Genomic DNA, 16222 nt, shown 5'->3' with positions numbered 1-16222 from the left:
CATAAGGAGATAAATCAGAAACATTAAAGCTTGCACTAACATTATACTCACCTGAAAGGTCAAGCTTGTCAGCATTATCATTTATCCTCTCAATCACTTGAAATGGTCCATCACCCCTTGGAAGCAGTTTGGAACGTCTTTGGGCTGAAAATCTCTCTTTTCACAAAACATTCAAAACAAACTTTAAATACTCAACATGCTCACTCAAGTTTGTGCTATAAATCATAATGTCATCAAAATATATTCCCACAAATTTTTCAAGGAATGCACGCAAAATATGATTCATCAATTTCAAAAAGGTGCTGGGTGCATTAGTTAAACCAAACGGCATAACCAACCATTCATACAACCCTTATTTTGTTTTGAATGCGGTTTTCCACTCATCACCTTCTTTCATTCTGAGTTGATGATATCCACTCCCAAGATAAATTTTAGTAAAAACACATGCACCATACAACTCATATAGCATATCATCAATTCTAGGAATGGGATGTCTATACTTTACAGCAATATTGTTGATGGCGCGACAATCAACTCACATCCTCCAAGAACCATCTTTCTTGGGCACAAGCAATACTGGAACAACACATGGACTCATGCTCTCAAGCACATGCCCCTTTTGCGTAAGCTCATTAACTTTCCTTCGGAGCTCCTTTGTTTCTTCAAGGTTGGTTCTGTATGCTAGCCTATTTGGAATTGTTGCCCCTGGTATGAAATCAATTTGGTGCTCTATACCCCTTATTGGTGGTAAACCATCAGATATTTCTTCAAGGAACACATCTTCAAAATCCTGCAAAACAGAGACAATTGCACTAGGCAAAGAAGAATCAATTTCATTAGTGTTAAAGCAAGCCTCCTTATACAAGAGTACAATTATAGGCTGTTTTAGGACCAATGCTTTGTTAATCTCGCCATCTTTCACAAAGAAGTTCTCTTTTTTCTCTCTTTTCTTTTCTCACTACCTGAAACTTGTCTTTGACTCTCTTTTTCTCTCTGATTTTCTCTTTCTTTTTTTGGTCATTCTCTTTTTTCAACCTTACTTGATCCTCATACACTTGAATTGGACTTAAAGAAGCAAGAGTAATGGTTTTGTTATTCATAACCAATGAGTATCTATTAGTGTACCCATCGTGCATCACACGTCTATCAAACTGCCACGGACGCCCTAAGAGAATATGCCCAGCTTGCATTGGCACAACATCACATAACACCTCATCCTTATACTTTCCAATTGAAAATGGAACTACCACTTGCTTGTTCACCTTGATTTCTCCACAATCATTCAACCATTATAGTTTATATGGTCTTGGATGCTTCAGAGTTGCTAAATTTAACTTCTCCACCAAACTAGTACTAGCAACATTTGTACAACTTCCTCCATCAATAATCATGGAACACACCTTGTCGTTTACATTGCATCTAGTATGAAAAATATTTTCTCGCTGCAACTCCTTATCTTCTTTAACTTGCACATTAAGATCTCTTCTAGCCACTAAAAGCTCTCCTTCAACCGGTAATTCAATATCACTTGCATCTTCTAAAGAAGGCATGGATTCATTATCAGATTCACCTTCACTTTTAATATCACCATTATCTTTCAAAATCATGACATTGTTATTTGGACATTGAGAAGCAATATGACCCCTTCCCAAACACTTAAAACATTTTATGTCTCTATTTCTAGAGGATTGAGATTCAGTTTTACCTTGGCTGGAAGTGTTTACAACTTGGTTGGTTTTAGAGGAACCAACTGGAGATTTGAAATGAGGCTTCTTTTCATTTTTATTCCATGTTGGTCTTGAAGATGAAGTTGAATTCTGCCTCATTCGCATGGTACACTTCTTTTTTAGTTGCCTCTCCACCTTTATGGCCATGTGCACCATGTCATCTAACTCCACAAAATGTTGTAATTCTACCACATTTGCAATGTCCCGATTTGCAATGTCCGTGTCTGTGGGAACATTTAATCTTATGTTGTAGGAGATACTCATCTCATGTCATAGATCTAATATATGGTGGGTCCCATCATGTGTTAAAAAAAAAATAAAAATAAATAAAAAGCACGTTTTTTGATATATCTACGACATAAGATAACTCTCTTCTATTACATGAGAGAATAATTTTCCTATATATATATATATATATATATATATATATATATATATATTATACTATGTAGTACACAATGATGCACGGACACGGGACACGGACACGGACACGGGACACGGGACACGACACGACACGACACACCGACACGTTAATTCTAAAAAATGTCATATTTGGACACGTTGGGACACATTTTGATATTAAATAAAAATTTTAATATATATATATTTAATACATATAAGAATCCATAATAAGTCATATAACCAATCAAATATTTAAATTTTATAACATAAATATTATAAAAAATAATAGAACATCCGTAGAGTGTAGAAAAATTATTTTACTTATGATTACAGACAGTTCAATTATTTTCATCTCCATCTTGAATAAGAAAAATTATATCATCAATTGCTTGAAAAATGTAGAGCTGTATTCAAAAAAAAAAAAAAATGTAGAGCTTTGTTCACAAAACGCTCGTCAGCAAGCCCAGAAACAAGATAAATAATGAAATAAAAAAAAAAATTATTAAAAGACTCCAAGCACAGCAACTGATGAATCATGAAATAAAAAAATAATAAATATCAGAAGAGGTTTCTCAATTCTCATGGTGGTGAATCACTACCAGAAACATGAGAAAGAGTCACTTTTGCGGTTGTGACCATTGAGAAGCGGTGAAAACCTTCTTCTCCGGTAATAGAAGCCGCATTTGATTCTGAACCTGGAAAAAACCATCTTCCTGAGTCTGGTAGCAGATCGTAGCCTTAGCCACACAACTTTCTTAACACGAACCAAAGAACCTTTGATTCTCTCCGTGAGGCTCTTCTTTGGACAAAACTGGTAGCTTCTCAGGAACAGTTGTCTTTAATTGGTACATAAATGCTACATAAATTAACGAGAAACACTATAAGAAAAATAGAAATAGCCGGGGCAAGCAACCAAGGCGGTACCTTTGTGGAGCTTCTTGGCGGGCTGAGTCGGAGGAGGAGCAGACGACCAACCAACCACCGACAACGAAGAAGAAAGCAGGGGCGTGATTTTATTTTAATATTTTGTATTTTTTTAAATTGTAATTTTATTTTATTTTTACAAAAAAATGCAAAACGTGTCCATTTCTATTGACCGCGTGTCGAATACGGTCAAATTCAAGTGTCTCATTAGTCAACGTGTCCTAAAAAGTCAACTACGTGTCGGACGCGTGTCCGAACGTGTCCGAACGTGTCCGTGTCAGACACGCATTTTCCCTCCAAAATGGCGTGTCCGTGTTTCACAGGTAGTACATTCATAATCTAGTCTACTCTCGAAAGTACATAGTATAATTTGTAAAAGTTTGTAAATAAAAAATTTGTTAATATAACTCTCTATAGGTTTGCCTACTCTCTTTTTTTGGAAATATTTCAATCGGTTCATTGCTTCGCAACTAATCCGATTCAGGGCGGGTCTAGGATTAAAACTTTAAACCCCTCCCAAAGGTGAACTGGGGGATTCGAACACATACTCTTACCCCACCTGCTCAGCTCCCATGTGCCAACTGAGCTACCACCATTTGGTTAGGTTTGCCTACTCTGATGTTATAGGAAAGAGTATATCTTATGCTAAGATACAAATTGATAGGGCCCATCACTAAAAAAAAAAATAGCAGAATTATCGAAGCGTCTATGACATAAGATAATAGTCTCCTACAACATTCATAACCATATAACTATCATTGTTATACATAAAGTGACTGTAGAAATGATTTTACACACACACACACACACACATATATATAATGGAACATTTAATCTTATGTTGTAGGAGATACTCCTCTCGTGTCATAGATCTAATATATGGTGGGTCACATCATGTGTTAAAAAATAAAAAACAAATAAATAAAAAGCACGTTTTGTTGATGTATCTACGACATAAGATAACTCTCTCCTATTACATGAGAGAATAATTTCCCTATATATATATATATATATATATATATATATATATATATATTATACTATGTAGCACATTCATAATCTAGTCTACTCCTGAAAGTACATAGTATAATTTGTAAAAGTTTGTAAATATAACTCTCTATAGGTTTGCCTACTCTCTTTTTTGAAAATATTCCAATCGGTTCATTGCTTCGCAACTAATCCGATTCGAGGAGGGTCTAGGATTAAAGCTTTAAACCCCTCCCAAAGGTGGTACTGGGGGGATTCGAACACATGCTCTTACCCCACCTGCTCAGCTCCCATGCGCCAACTGAGCTACCACCATTTGGTTAGGTTTGCCTACTCTGATGTTATAGGAAATAACATATCTTATGCTAAGATACAAATTGATAGGGCCCATCACTAAAAAAAAAATAGCACAATTATCGAAGCGTCTATGACATAAGATAATAGTCTCCTACAACATTCATAACCATATAACTGCTATTGTTATACATAAAGTGACTGTAGAAATAATTTTATATATATATATATATATATAATGGACATGTTATTCTTACAGCGATGTAAGGATAAAATAGTTTATGCCGAATATTGATCATTGACTATTAATCCCACGTACATTAATCAAGGACTCTAAGTTATTACTTTACTCAAACAATGAGTCTGTAGTTGCAGGTGAGTTTAACTGCTAATAATAGATGTAAGAATTTATTAAATTTACACTTGTGGGTGTGTGTTCCATATTTGTCTTTTACTTAATTATATCTTCCATATAGTAAATAAATTTGTCATTTTGTAATATTTTTAACTAATATGACATATTTCACACACACACAAATTACAATCTTAACCTTAATAATTATACATGTAACACATCATCTCGAATCGGTTTGTTAACAAATATATGACACAAATGTGCCTTTAATGATACAAATATAGCCGAAGACTTCATAAAAGTATCATAATAGTTATTTTTAAACTACGTGAATTAACTTTTTCTATGTCTTTATGTTCACAATGAAAGTAGCCTTTTGTAGGCTATAAACATAAAAGAGGAAGAAAAAAATTGTACGAGGAAGAGGCAATTTTTGCCCACCCTCAAGCATGTTCAACTCATGAATCATGCAATAGATATGTTAGGAGTTTAAAGTTGATACCTTTATTCGAATTAATGTTCTTGATCAAATGCTTTTTGATGGTTCGAAAGCGGCACCATAGTCAAACTATGGAGCGTATACATGGGTTGAAAAACAAAATTTTTCATAGCGGAAGCATAGACCATCTATACACCCTATGTATGAATGCTTTACGTTGAAATGATATAGGGTTTCAGAATTACCTTTTCACTTGTAGGCGCAAAAGGATGACGCCCTCCAACGGTGATCCACACGGTTATCTCCTTCTTGCTAGCGAGAACTCTTTCTCCTTGATCCCTCCTTATCCTCGGTGGCTGGCTAGGCGCATGTAATGAAGAGGCTACCAAGTGTTTGGATTATTTTTATCAAGACTGTAATGGTGTCTTGAGGCTAGGTGATGGTGCAACAAGAGAGAGAAGAGGAAAGGTTGGAGGTTTAAAATCACTTTTTTTTTGTAGAGATATAGCATCAGGTTTCTATATAATCTGATCAACCACATCAGCCCTCCTTTTGATTAGGCGCACAAATTAAAGATGAGAGGGACTTTCCTTGATTCTCTCATTTTAACTAGGCGCCCCATATCAGCCTCCTTTAATTAGGCACACACATTGAATGATGAGAGGGACTTTCCTTGATTCTCTCCCTTTAATTAGGCATCCCTTTAATTCCTTTCCTTTCCTCAGAAATTTTGTTGCAATAGTATTCATTTAAATTCCGAATTCAAATGAAAGAGTAGTTGAGAGAATCTTCATCCAATCTCTATTGGATTATTCCTTTAATTATTCTCAACAACCTAACCTCATAGAATTTCAAATTCAAATTCAAATTTCAAATTCAAATTTGAAATTTAAACTCAAATATAAATTCAATCTTATCCCAGTTCGTAATTCGAATTCGAAATTCAAATTTCAAATTTCAAATTTCAAATTCAAATTTCAAATTTTAAAAATTCAAATTTCAAAATTCAAATTTCAAATTTGCCCAAACCTTATTTTGGTCAAGTCAACTCTTTGACTTACAAGGATTCATGCCCCAAGGCCTCTTTGGCCTATTTTGGGCCCATTAGTGGATAAAACTCTTTCACTACTAATGCCCCAAAAGGGCGCATGGATCAAGTGGGCTTGGAGTCCCTACTCCAACCCAACTTGACTCATAGTCTTGACAAAGCCCAATAACTCATTATTGGTCCAAACTTGCTATAACTTGCAATAAGGAATAACCTTTGTGTGTGACCCATTAAGCCCAATTAGTTACTGACATAAATAAACTTGAACCAGTTAAACTCCTTTAAAAGGCCCAATTCATTTAATGACTACATGATACACTAGCAATGCTCTGTAGCCAAAGAACTAATTGAGTTGATCGAGCAATCTACCTTTCTGATTTGGATACCGTGCCAGCATTATCCCTCACATCGTCATTCACATTTAGTCGAGAGCAAGGATAAAGTATCATCTCTCTTTATTGACTAAATATAATATTTTACAGGAACTAGGAATCTTCTTCTATTGACTCTAAGACAGATCATGACTCTTCATGATCTCTTACTATGCATAGATTCCCGAGTCAACTAGAAGTCATCTCAGCCCTACCGGTCTTTGTGAACGACTAATCCTTTATAGGGGATTGTGAGTCCTTTCGGCATGTCCATCTATACTTATGTATTCGAGTTATACCCAAGAGTACATTATTCTCCCCATTTTCAGGCGGATAGAGTTGTACAATCAAAGTATAACTCTAGGACATAGTATTCGATGACATCCTTAAGTCTAGGACGATCCGCACTACCAAACGTTCAGAGACTTTACAAATCCAATGATACTCTCCATAATGAATCCTTGTGGAGTCTATAAGCGGGTTAGTTCAGTGCTATCTGTTCTCCAACAGATCCACCCACGACATCAACTAAGGCATCACCATGCCTGCATTCCATGAGGTCCCTACCTTGTATCTCCATACAAGTAGATGATGTCGTACTAGTCTTATTGAAATCACCAATACCCTTTCTCGGTGATTCAAGACTAGGAACATATTTTAGGTAATAGACATTCAGAGTCCTCGAGTCCTCATGATCATGATCCCTATCATAGATCCCCGAGTGAACACCTGTTCTATTCCTAGGGTCTTTATCTTTAAACGCATATTAACAATAAAATATTGGTGAGACATAAATATGATAAAGATAAAGTTTGCTCATATTTATTAATCATGAAATTCTAAATAGAAAAAGGTGTTTATCTGATAAAACAGATTGTCTCTAGGACACCTATATACTAACAATCTCCCACTTGGCCTAGAGCCAATCAGGTCGACGTGTCAAACCTAAAGACTCATAATGACTATCATGTTTTCTCTGAGAGAGACCCTTCATCAGAGAATCGGCCAAATTATCATCATTAGGGACATAGTCCATCTTTATCTCCAGTCTTTCAATAATCTCTCGGATGAGGTGATACTTTCGGAGCACATGCTTGGACCTTTGATGAGACCAATGTTTCTTGCCCTGGGCTATAGCACCAGTGTTGTCACGATACAAAGGTATTGGATCAACAATGCTCGGAACCACTCCAAGTTCTGCAACGAACTTCTTTATCCAAACTGCCTCTTTAGCCGCTAAGTATTCTGCCTCAGTAGTAGAGTCTGCCGTGGTCTCTTGCTTGGAACTCTTCCAAGAAACAGCTCCACATTTAAGGTGTATATAAAGCCTGACTGAGATTTACAGTCGTCTTTATCACTCTGGAAGCTAGCATCAGTGAACCCCTTCACTTTCAGCTTATTATTGCCACCATAAACTAGAAACAAATCCTTAGTCCTTCTCAAGTACTTAAGGATTGTCTTCACAGCCGTTCAGTGACTCTCACCAGGGTCAGACTGGTATCGACGCGTAATGCTTAAAGCATAAGAGACGTCTGGTCTAGTACATAGCATGGCGTACATGATGGATCCAATTGCTGATGCATATGGAATTCTCTCCATGGGTTCCCTTTCGACAGGTGTCTTAGGACACAAAGCCTTTGAGAGATGAATGCTATGTCTGACAGGAAGCAAACCCCTTTTCGACCCATCCATGCTAAACCTCTTTAGCATCTTGTTTATGTACGTGGATTGGGACAATCCCAGCAACCTCTTAGATCTATCTCAGTAGATCTTAATACCTAGTATATAGGCTTCCTCTCCCATATCCTTCATGGTGAAGTTCTCAGACAACCAAACCTTTGTGGATTGTAACATGGGAATGTCATTTCCAATAAGCAATATGTCATCTACATATAGCACAAAGAAAACAACAGCATTCCCACTAACCTTCTTCTAGACACATGGTTCATCCTCATTCTTGATAAAACTGTTATCCTTAACGACTTCATCAAAACGAAGATTCCAGCTCCTGAAAGCTTGCTTAAGCCCATATATATTGACCTTTGAAGTTTGCATACCATATGCTCTTGACTCTTGGATTCAAAACCTTCAAGTTGTGTCATATACTCTTCCTCCTTCAAGAACCCATTCAAGAAGGCAGTTTTGACATCCATTTGCCAAATTTCATAATCATAATATGTGTCTATCGCTAGCATGATCCTAATAGATTTGATCATGGAAACAGGTGAGAAGGTTTCCTCAAAGTCAATTCCTTGCCTTTGATGGTAACCCTTCACAACAAACCTAGCTTTATAGGTTTGGATGTTGCCATCAGCACCAGTCTTTCTCTTGAAAACCCACTTGCACCCAATAGGAATTATTCCCTCAGGTGGTGGAACCAAGGTCCATACCTTGTTCTGATGCATCGAATCTATTTCGGATTCCATGTCTTCTTGCCATTTTAAGGAGTCAACATCCTTGACTGCCTCATTGAAGGAAGCAGGATCGTCATCCTCAACGGTCTGCTGATTCTCAATCACAAAACCGTACCTCTCAGGTGGATGACTAAATCTAGTGCTCCTATGGGGCTGGGTGTCTACTGCCTCTAGTTGAGGCATTGCCTGATCAACAGACTCGGGTTCCCCTATCTGTTCTTGTAGGTCTTGAATTTCTTCAAGTTCTACCTTACTCCCACTATCTTTTTGAGAAAGATGGTCTTCCTCAAGAAAAGTAGCGTTCTTGGACACAATAACTCTTTGGTTCTCAGGGTAGTAAATGTAGTATCCCTTAGTTTCTTTAGGATATCCTACAAAGTAGCATAAGGTGTTTCTAGCTCCTAACTTTTCAGGTGCTAGGGTCTTGACATAAGCTGGACAACCCCATACCTTGAGATAACTCAAGTTGGGTTTCCGGCCTTTCCATATCTGATATGGAGTAGTCAGAACAGATTTTGACGGTACCCTGTTAAGAAGATATAACGCCGTATACAGAGCGAATCCCCAAAATGATTTTGGGAGCTTCGTACCACTTATCATAGATCGTACCATGTCTAACAAGGTTCGATTCCTCCTCTCTGACACACTATTTTGATGTGGTGTGTAAGGAGCCGTCAACTGTGAGAGAATCCCATTCTCTCTTAGATAATCCTGAAACTCTTGACTCAGATATTCACCACCCTGATCAGATCGAAGTGTCTTAATCGTAATGCCATGATATGCTTCACACACAAACAAGAAACAAATGAATTCTGAGGTGTATATGCATGCAAGTCCTGAGCGCTAAAACGTTCAAACTGAACGTTTTAGCGTCCTGGCCTTATGCGTGTTATAAAATGGTAGAGCGCTAAAACATGGAGTGACCAGCGTTTTAGCGCCCTGGCTTTTCTAGGTCAGGCATTTTGTCGAACACCTAGTGTGTGTGTGTGTGCAACATGAATTGGGGTGTGAAACGAATGGGGTTTCCCCTCATCCCCAAAAAATGCTGAAACCAGCATAATCCAACAATCACAAACATACATTTAAGAAATAAAAACTTTGAATCATTTGGATATTACATGGAAATCAAACTTTGTGAACCCTAGATGATATGATATAAATACCAAAATGATACAAAAAGATGGAAAGAGAAGAGATGATGATACATACCTTGATGTGAATAAGAGTAAGTGAATGTAGAAGAGAAATCCAGAAGAATTCGCAAGTGTGAGAAGAGGAGAGGAAGTGAATGAGTGAAAAAATTAGAGTGAGGGTGAAGTGAGGGAAAACCGTGTATTTCAAAATAAGTGACGAGGCGCTAAAACGTTCAAACTCAACGTTTTAGTGCCCAGGACCAGGAAAATGTGCACACGTCTATGTGCAGCACCGCGCTAAAATTGTCACCAAGGATGATTTAGCGCGCTTGACCAGAGTGCTTGCATTATAATGCGTTAGGGGAACGCTAAAATGGTCAGTCATAAAGTTTTAGCGCTCTGGGCCAGAGTTTTGCATTGTGATGCAACTCTAGACCGCTAAAACGTCCAGCATGGAAGTTTTAGCCCCCAGCACTTGTCAAATTTTTTTCAAAATTTTCTAAAACTTTTCCTCCTTCTCTTTATTTATGTTATTAATACTAATTATTACATACCTGATATAGTGGGTTGCCTCCCACTTAGCGCACTTTTAACGTCACGAGCCTGACGGTTCTTATCTAGCTTACCTCCAACAGAGCAACTGAAATAAGTTTCCTGTCCACTGCACTTCCAATGTATAATTTCAATCTCTGACAGTTGACAGTAAAACTTCGGTCAGAATCCCAAGAACAAATTTCCACCACTCCATAAGACTTCATGTCCTTAACCACAAATGGTCTAGACCATCTGGACTTTAACTTTCCTGGAAACAATTTCAACCTGGAGTTGAATAGCAGAACTTTATCGCCCACCTTGAAATCCCTGGGTGTGATCTTCCTGTTATGCCATAGCTTGGTCTTTTCCTTGTATAAGCTGGCACTTTCATATGCAGGAAGACATAATTCATCCAGTTCATCCAATTGCAATAGCTTTTTCTCACCTGCTGCTTTTGAATCAAAGTTTAAAAACTTAATAGCCCACAGTGCTCTATGCTCCAATCCCACATGTAAATGACATGCTTTCCCAAACAACAACTGAAATGGAGACATTCCAATAGGAGTCTTGAATGTTGTCCGATATGCCCACAAATTGTCATCAAGTTTCTTGGACCATTGAGTCCTAGCATTTCCAACAGTCTTCTCCAACATGTGTTTAAGTTCCCTGTTAGAAATCTCAACTTGACCACAAGTCTGAGGATGGTACGGAGTACTTATCTTGTGCCTGACTCCATATTTTACAAGGACAGCCTCTAACAACCTGTTGTCAAAATGTGTTCCCCCATCACTGATTATGGCTCTTGGGACTCCAAATCTCACAAAGATGTTCTTTTTCAGAAATGCAATCACGACCCGAGAATCATTAGTTTGTGTGGCTATTGCTTCAACCCATTTCGACACATAATCAACTGCCACCAGGATATACTTGTTTGAGTAGGAAGAGGGAAAAGGTCCCATGAAATCCATACCCCAAACATCAAAGATCTCCACCTCCAGTATATTATTCAAAGGCATTTCATGTCTCCTGGAGATGTTACCAGTCCTCTGGCAATTGTCACATGCCTCCACATATTTCCTAGCATCCTTGTACAATGTGGGCCAATAGAAGCCACTCATCAAAACTTTGGCTGCTGTCCTTTCACCTGCAAAGTGTCCACCACAGGCCGAACCATGACAGTGCCATAAGACATTTTTTTGTTCCTCCTCTGGAATGCATCTTCTGATTACTCCATCTGAACATCTATAGGAGAGGTTGGTTCATCCCAAATGTATCTCCTCACATCATGCATAAATTTCTTCCTCTGTTGCCAGGTGAAATCCTTAGGCATTGCTCCAGCAGCTTTGTAAATTGCAAAGTCAGCAAACCACGGTGGAGTATTAATTGTCATAACTTGATCCTGCACCAACTTTGTACTTATGGCCAGTATTTGCTCATCAGGAAACTCCTCCTTAATCACCACTTTCGGTCCCTCTTCTTTTTTTGGAAATATTCCATCGGTTCATCGCTTCGTGATTAGTCCGATTCGGGGCGGGTCCAGGATTAAGGCTTTAAACCCCTCCCAAAGGTGGTATTGGGGAGGTTCGAACACATGCCCTCACCCCCACCTGCTCAGCTCCCATGCGCCAACTGAGCTACCACCATTTGGTACCAGTCCCTCTTCTAGGTTTGTCTCTGTGATCCTGGATAAGTGATCAGCCACCAAGTTTTCAACTCCCTTTTTATCCTTAATTTCCACTTCAAACTCTTACAGAAGTAACATCCATCGGAGTAACCTGGGCTTAGCATCCTGCTTTGTTAACAAATACTTTAAAGTTGCATGGTCAGTGTAAACAATAACCTTTGACCCTAGCAGATATGACCTGAATTTGTCAAATGCATACACAATTGCCAATAACTCTTTTTCTGTAGTAGCATAATTCTTTTGTGCCTCATTAAGAATTTTACTGGCATAGTAAATGACATGCAATAATTTGTCCTTCCTTTGGCCTAGCACTACCCCCACAGCATAATCACTGGCATCACACATCAGTTCAAAAGGTAAAGAAAAATCAGGTGCCATGATTATTGGTGCAGTGATTAACTTTTCTTTCAAAATATAGAATGCATGCAAGCAGTCATCAGTAAACAAAAACTCTTGATCCTTCCCTAACAACTTGCATAAAGGTTTTGCAATTTTGGAAAAGTCTTTTATGAAGCGTCTATAAAACCCTGCATGACCTAGAAAGCTTCTCACACCTTTAACATTTATGGGAGGGGGTAGTTTCTCAATAACAGAGATTTTGGCTTTATCCACTTCAATCCCTCTGTTGGACACATTGTGTCCCAAAACAATACCCTCTGTCACCATGAAATGACATTTTTCCCAGTTCAGCACAAGATTACAATCTTGGCACCTTTTTAAAACACTATCCAAGTTTTCTAGACATGCATCAAAGGTAGGACCAAATACAGAAAAATCATCATGAAAATCTCAATACACCTTTCTACCATGTCAGAGAATATGGAAAGCATGCACAACTGTCATCCCTCCTTTCTTAGGCACTGTCTGAACTGGACTCACCCAAGCACTGTCTGAGATAGGATAAATCATCCCACAATCAAGCAATTTGGCCACCTCCTTCGTTACTACCTCCTTCATAGTGGGATTGAGTCTTCTCTGTGGTTGCCTCACTGGTTTGACTTCCTCTTCCATCAATATCTTATGAGTGCAGAAGGAAGGGTTGATACCCTTAAGATCTGAAAATGACCAGCCCATGGCTGTCTTGTTCTTCTTGAGCACCTCAACCAACTTCACTTCCTCCCTTTCAGACAACAATGCATTAATAATGGCTGGGTAAGTTTGATCATCCCCAAGGAACACATACTTTAGATTTTAAGGAAGTTCCTTCAGTTCCACTTTAGGTGCTCCCTAAGGAATGTCATCTACCTTCTTTTCAAGCTCTTCAACTACCGGTTCCTCCTGATAATATTCCCCACTAGTCTCTTCCTTGAATTTGTCCTCCTCAAGTGAAGAGTCTTATTCTCCTATCACTTCTTCCACTACCTCCTGTACGATATCAATTCTGAAACAATCCTCCACATCAACAGGATGTTTAATGGATTCAAACACATCTATTGTAACTGTCTCTTCATTCACCCTTAGCATCAGCTTCCCTTGTTCAACATCAATCAGGGATCTGGCACCAACTAACCATTTATAATTAAGCTAAATCAAACAATAATTTGTTGAAAGCATTGATAATTGTCACCAGAATTGAATTGTATTAAGACTTGACAAAATAACTAAAATGTGAATTAGAATTTTAAAAACAAGTAGTCAGAAATCAATGTCCCTCAACCATAAACTTATGTAAGAATCAATCCTATTATGAATTATCTCCCATGTGATGTCAATCAACCTTTTTCTTATCACCAAGATGTAATCCCTTACTATCCTGGTTGATACATTAATCAAGAACCCCAATCCCTTGGTGATTCTCTTCTTAATACATACATTAAGCACTAAGATTTTAAAGATTACATCAGAGTCCTAGTCCCAATCCCTTGGTGACTACAACACTGATGATGAAATTGCTAATTACAGAAATAATGTAAACATTCCTGTTCTACACTACTCCCTTAAATGGAAAGAATTGATAAAGACAATTTCATATCATCACATAAAAGCTAATCATAAAATTCAATCAACCATACATAAATTCATACTTGAGTTCCATTGAATTAGACTACAAAGGACTCTACTCAGACATAATAAAAGAATAATCAAGAGAAGAGGAAAGATCAAACTCCATTGTCATGATGGTTGAGTCTTCAATCTTCAATCACAATTACATCAGATATACTAAACTAAGACCTAAAGAATTTGGAAATTTCAGAGAATGAAAAGTCAGATCAGATCTATAAAAGATCTGATATGATCTCCCCTTCCTAAGTATCAGAGATAATGTCTAGTGTGAAGGCCCCTTGCCCTATTTGTAGTTTACAATTTCAAAATTGAAATAACATCCAAAAACTGACATGGGCGCTAAAACTCTCATTGTGACGTTTTAGCGCTCAACTTGACGAATGCCTAACCACTTTTAATTGTCCTCAGCGCTAAAACTCTTGACTTACCGTTTTAGCGTGCAAGACCCGAATCTTTTTTGAATAGCAGAGCGCTAAAACATTTGATTTGGCCGTTTTAGCGCTCACCACCGCTAAAATGCTTGACTTTGGCCGTTTTAGCTCTCAGCACCAGCACTTTTGGGCTTCCTTTTGCAGCAGAGCGCTAAAACTTTCTCTTTGGGCATTTTAGCGCTCAACACTTAGAATTCTCCAATTTCTTCAGAATCTTCTTCCTTCTCTCTTTTGCTTCATTTTCCTACAAGAACAATGTAAATTTTCAACACAACTTCCAGAACTTGTATTTAGGACTTTCTAGGACATTAACCCTCTTTTCCATCCATTTAATCATATAAATTAAGCTAATTCATGCTTTAAAACCTTATAAACCAAGGGTTTATCAGTTGGTTACCTACTCAACTCATTTTACATGCCAAGACTCAATTTTTAACATAGAAAAACTCATGACAAGTGGTCGTGCTTACCACCCAAGCTCAAAATAGAGGCAAATGGTGTTCAAGGAGCTCTCAAGACAGCTCCAAAGGTCTGCTACTTAGGGAGCACGACCATGAGAAGCAAAATGGTTTCTTGCTTCACAAAAATGGCTTCTTGGATCAATACCAACAAGACAAGAGCTCCCACTCAACCCGAACAGTGAAGTTAGTTCACTACTTCCCCCATACAGAGACCAGAACTCAGAAATGAATCCTCACCCTCACCCCAAAGCTAGCTCTCTCACACACAAGGTATTTGGTGAAGAAACTAAGACAAAAGGTGCTCACTTTGGCTTAAAGGAGGAGGGGGAGAAGATGGTCAGCTTGGAGAGAAACACAACAGCCAACTTTCACGTAGGAGGCACCAGAAATGACCTAGGATCATGTGCCATTAAGCATTTATAGTTGTTTAGGTTTTAAGCACACTGTATTAGCACTAATAGCTACTCTTAGCATTTTAATCCCAAACTTTGGATTCTAAACCTAGCCATTTTTCTACGATTTATCATATTTTTATTATATTTTTCGCAGCACTTTGCCGGTACGCGCTTTTACGTAGCCGGTATCAGTCCTGACGCCAGTTCTCATTATTTTGACTTCAAACTTATTGTACTAGTCCTATATATTATTCTAGTAATATCTAAATACTTTTCATAACTTTTCGGGATACTTCAGCAGTACGCATTTATACCGTGACGCAGAACCGATATCTGCACTTTTCGTCACAAAAGCGAATTTCAACATTCTCAATCATTTACTATAATCATTTAAGCCTTCTCATAATTATTAGGGTCAATTATAGAATTATCTCATTAATCCCATAATTAATTAATTATATTCCTATTTTAACGGTGCAGGTTCTTACATTCACCCCACCTTTTAAGGATTTTGTCCACAAAATTAGAAACATACCTGTCCTGAAACTCAGGGTACTGCCAGAAAAGCTCGTCCTCTCGCTGCCAAGTACACTCCTCAGGAGTTCTTCCTGTCCATTGT

At 38.0% G+C, this 16222-nt stretch overlaps 1 protein-coding gene across 1 annotated transcript; it reads right to left on the bottom strand.

Annotated features, from left to right (window-relative positions):
- Positions 1-2724: 2724 nt before the first annotated feature.
- LOC133310737 (uncharacterized) lies at positions 2725-3627 on the bottom strand. Its single transcript, XM_061511715.1, has 2 exons — positions 3608-3627; positions 2725-2965 (listed from the first exon to the last, which is right to left on the bottom strand). The coding sequence occupies exons 1-2, from the start codon at positions 3625-3627 to the stop codon at positions 2725-2727; spliced, it is 261 nt and encodes an 86-aa protein (XP_061367699.1).
- Between the last annotated feature and the right edge of the window lie 12595 nt (positions 3628-16222).

This window comes from Gastrolobium bilobum, unplaced genomic scaffold, assembly GCF_033153095.1.
Source record: "Gastrolobium bilobum isolate Gb01-03AN ecotype WA unplaced genomic scaffold, APGP_CSIRO_Gbil_v1 utg129018, whole genome shotgun sequence".
Classification (NCBI taxonomy): domain Eukaryota; kingdom Viridiplantae; phylum Streptophyta; class Magnoliopsida; order Fabales; family Fabaceae; genus Gastrolobium; species Gastrolobium bilobum.
This window is presented reverse-complemented; position numbering and strand designations above follow the sequence as displayed.

Bases quoted from the DNA above. Each gene is read 5' to 3' on its own strand.
- LOC133310737 (XM_061511715.1), bottom strand. From the start codon at position 3,627: ATGGGAGCTGAGCAGGTGGG. The intron at 2,966-3,607 runs GTAAGAGTATGT...TACCAATTAAAG, and splicing joins ATGGGAGCTGAGCAGGTGGG to ACAACTGTTCCTGAGAAGCT.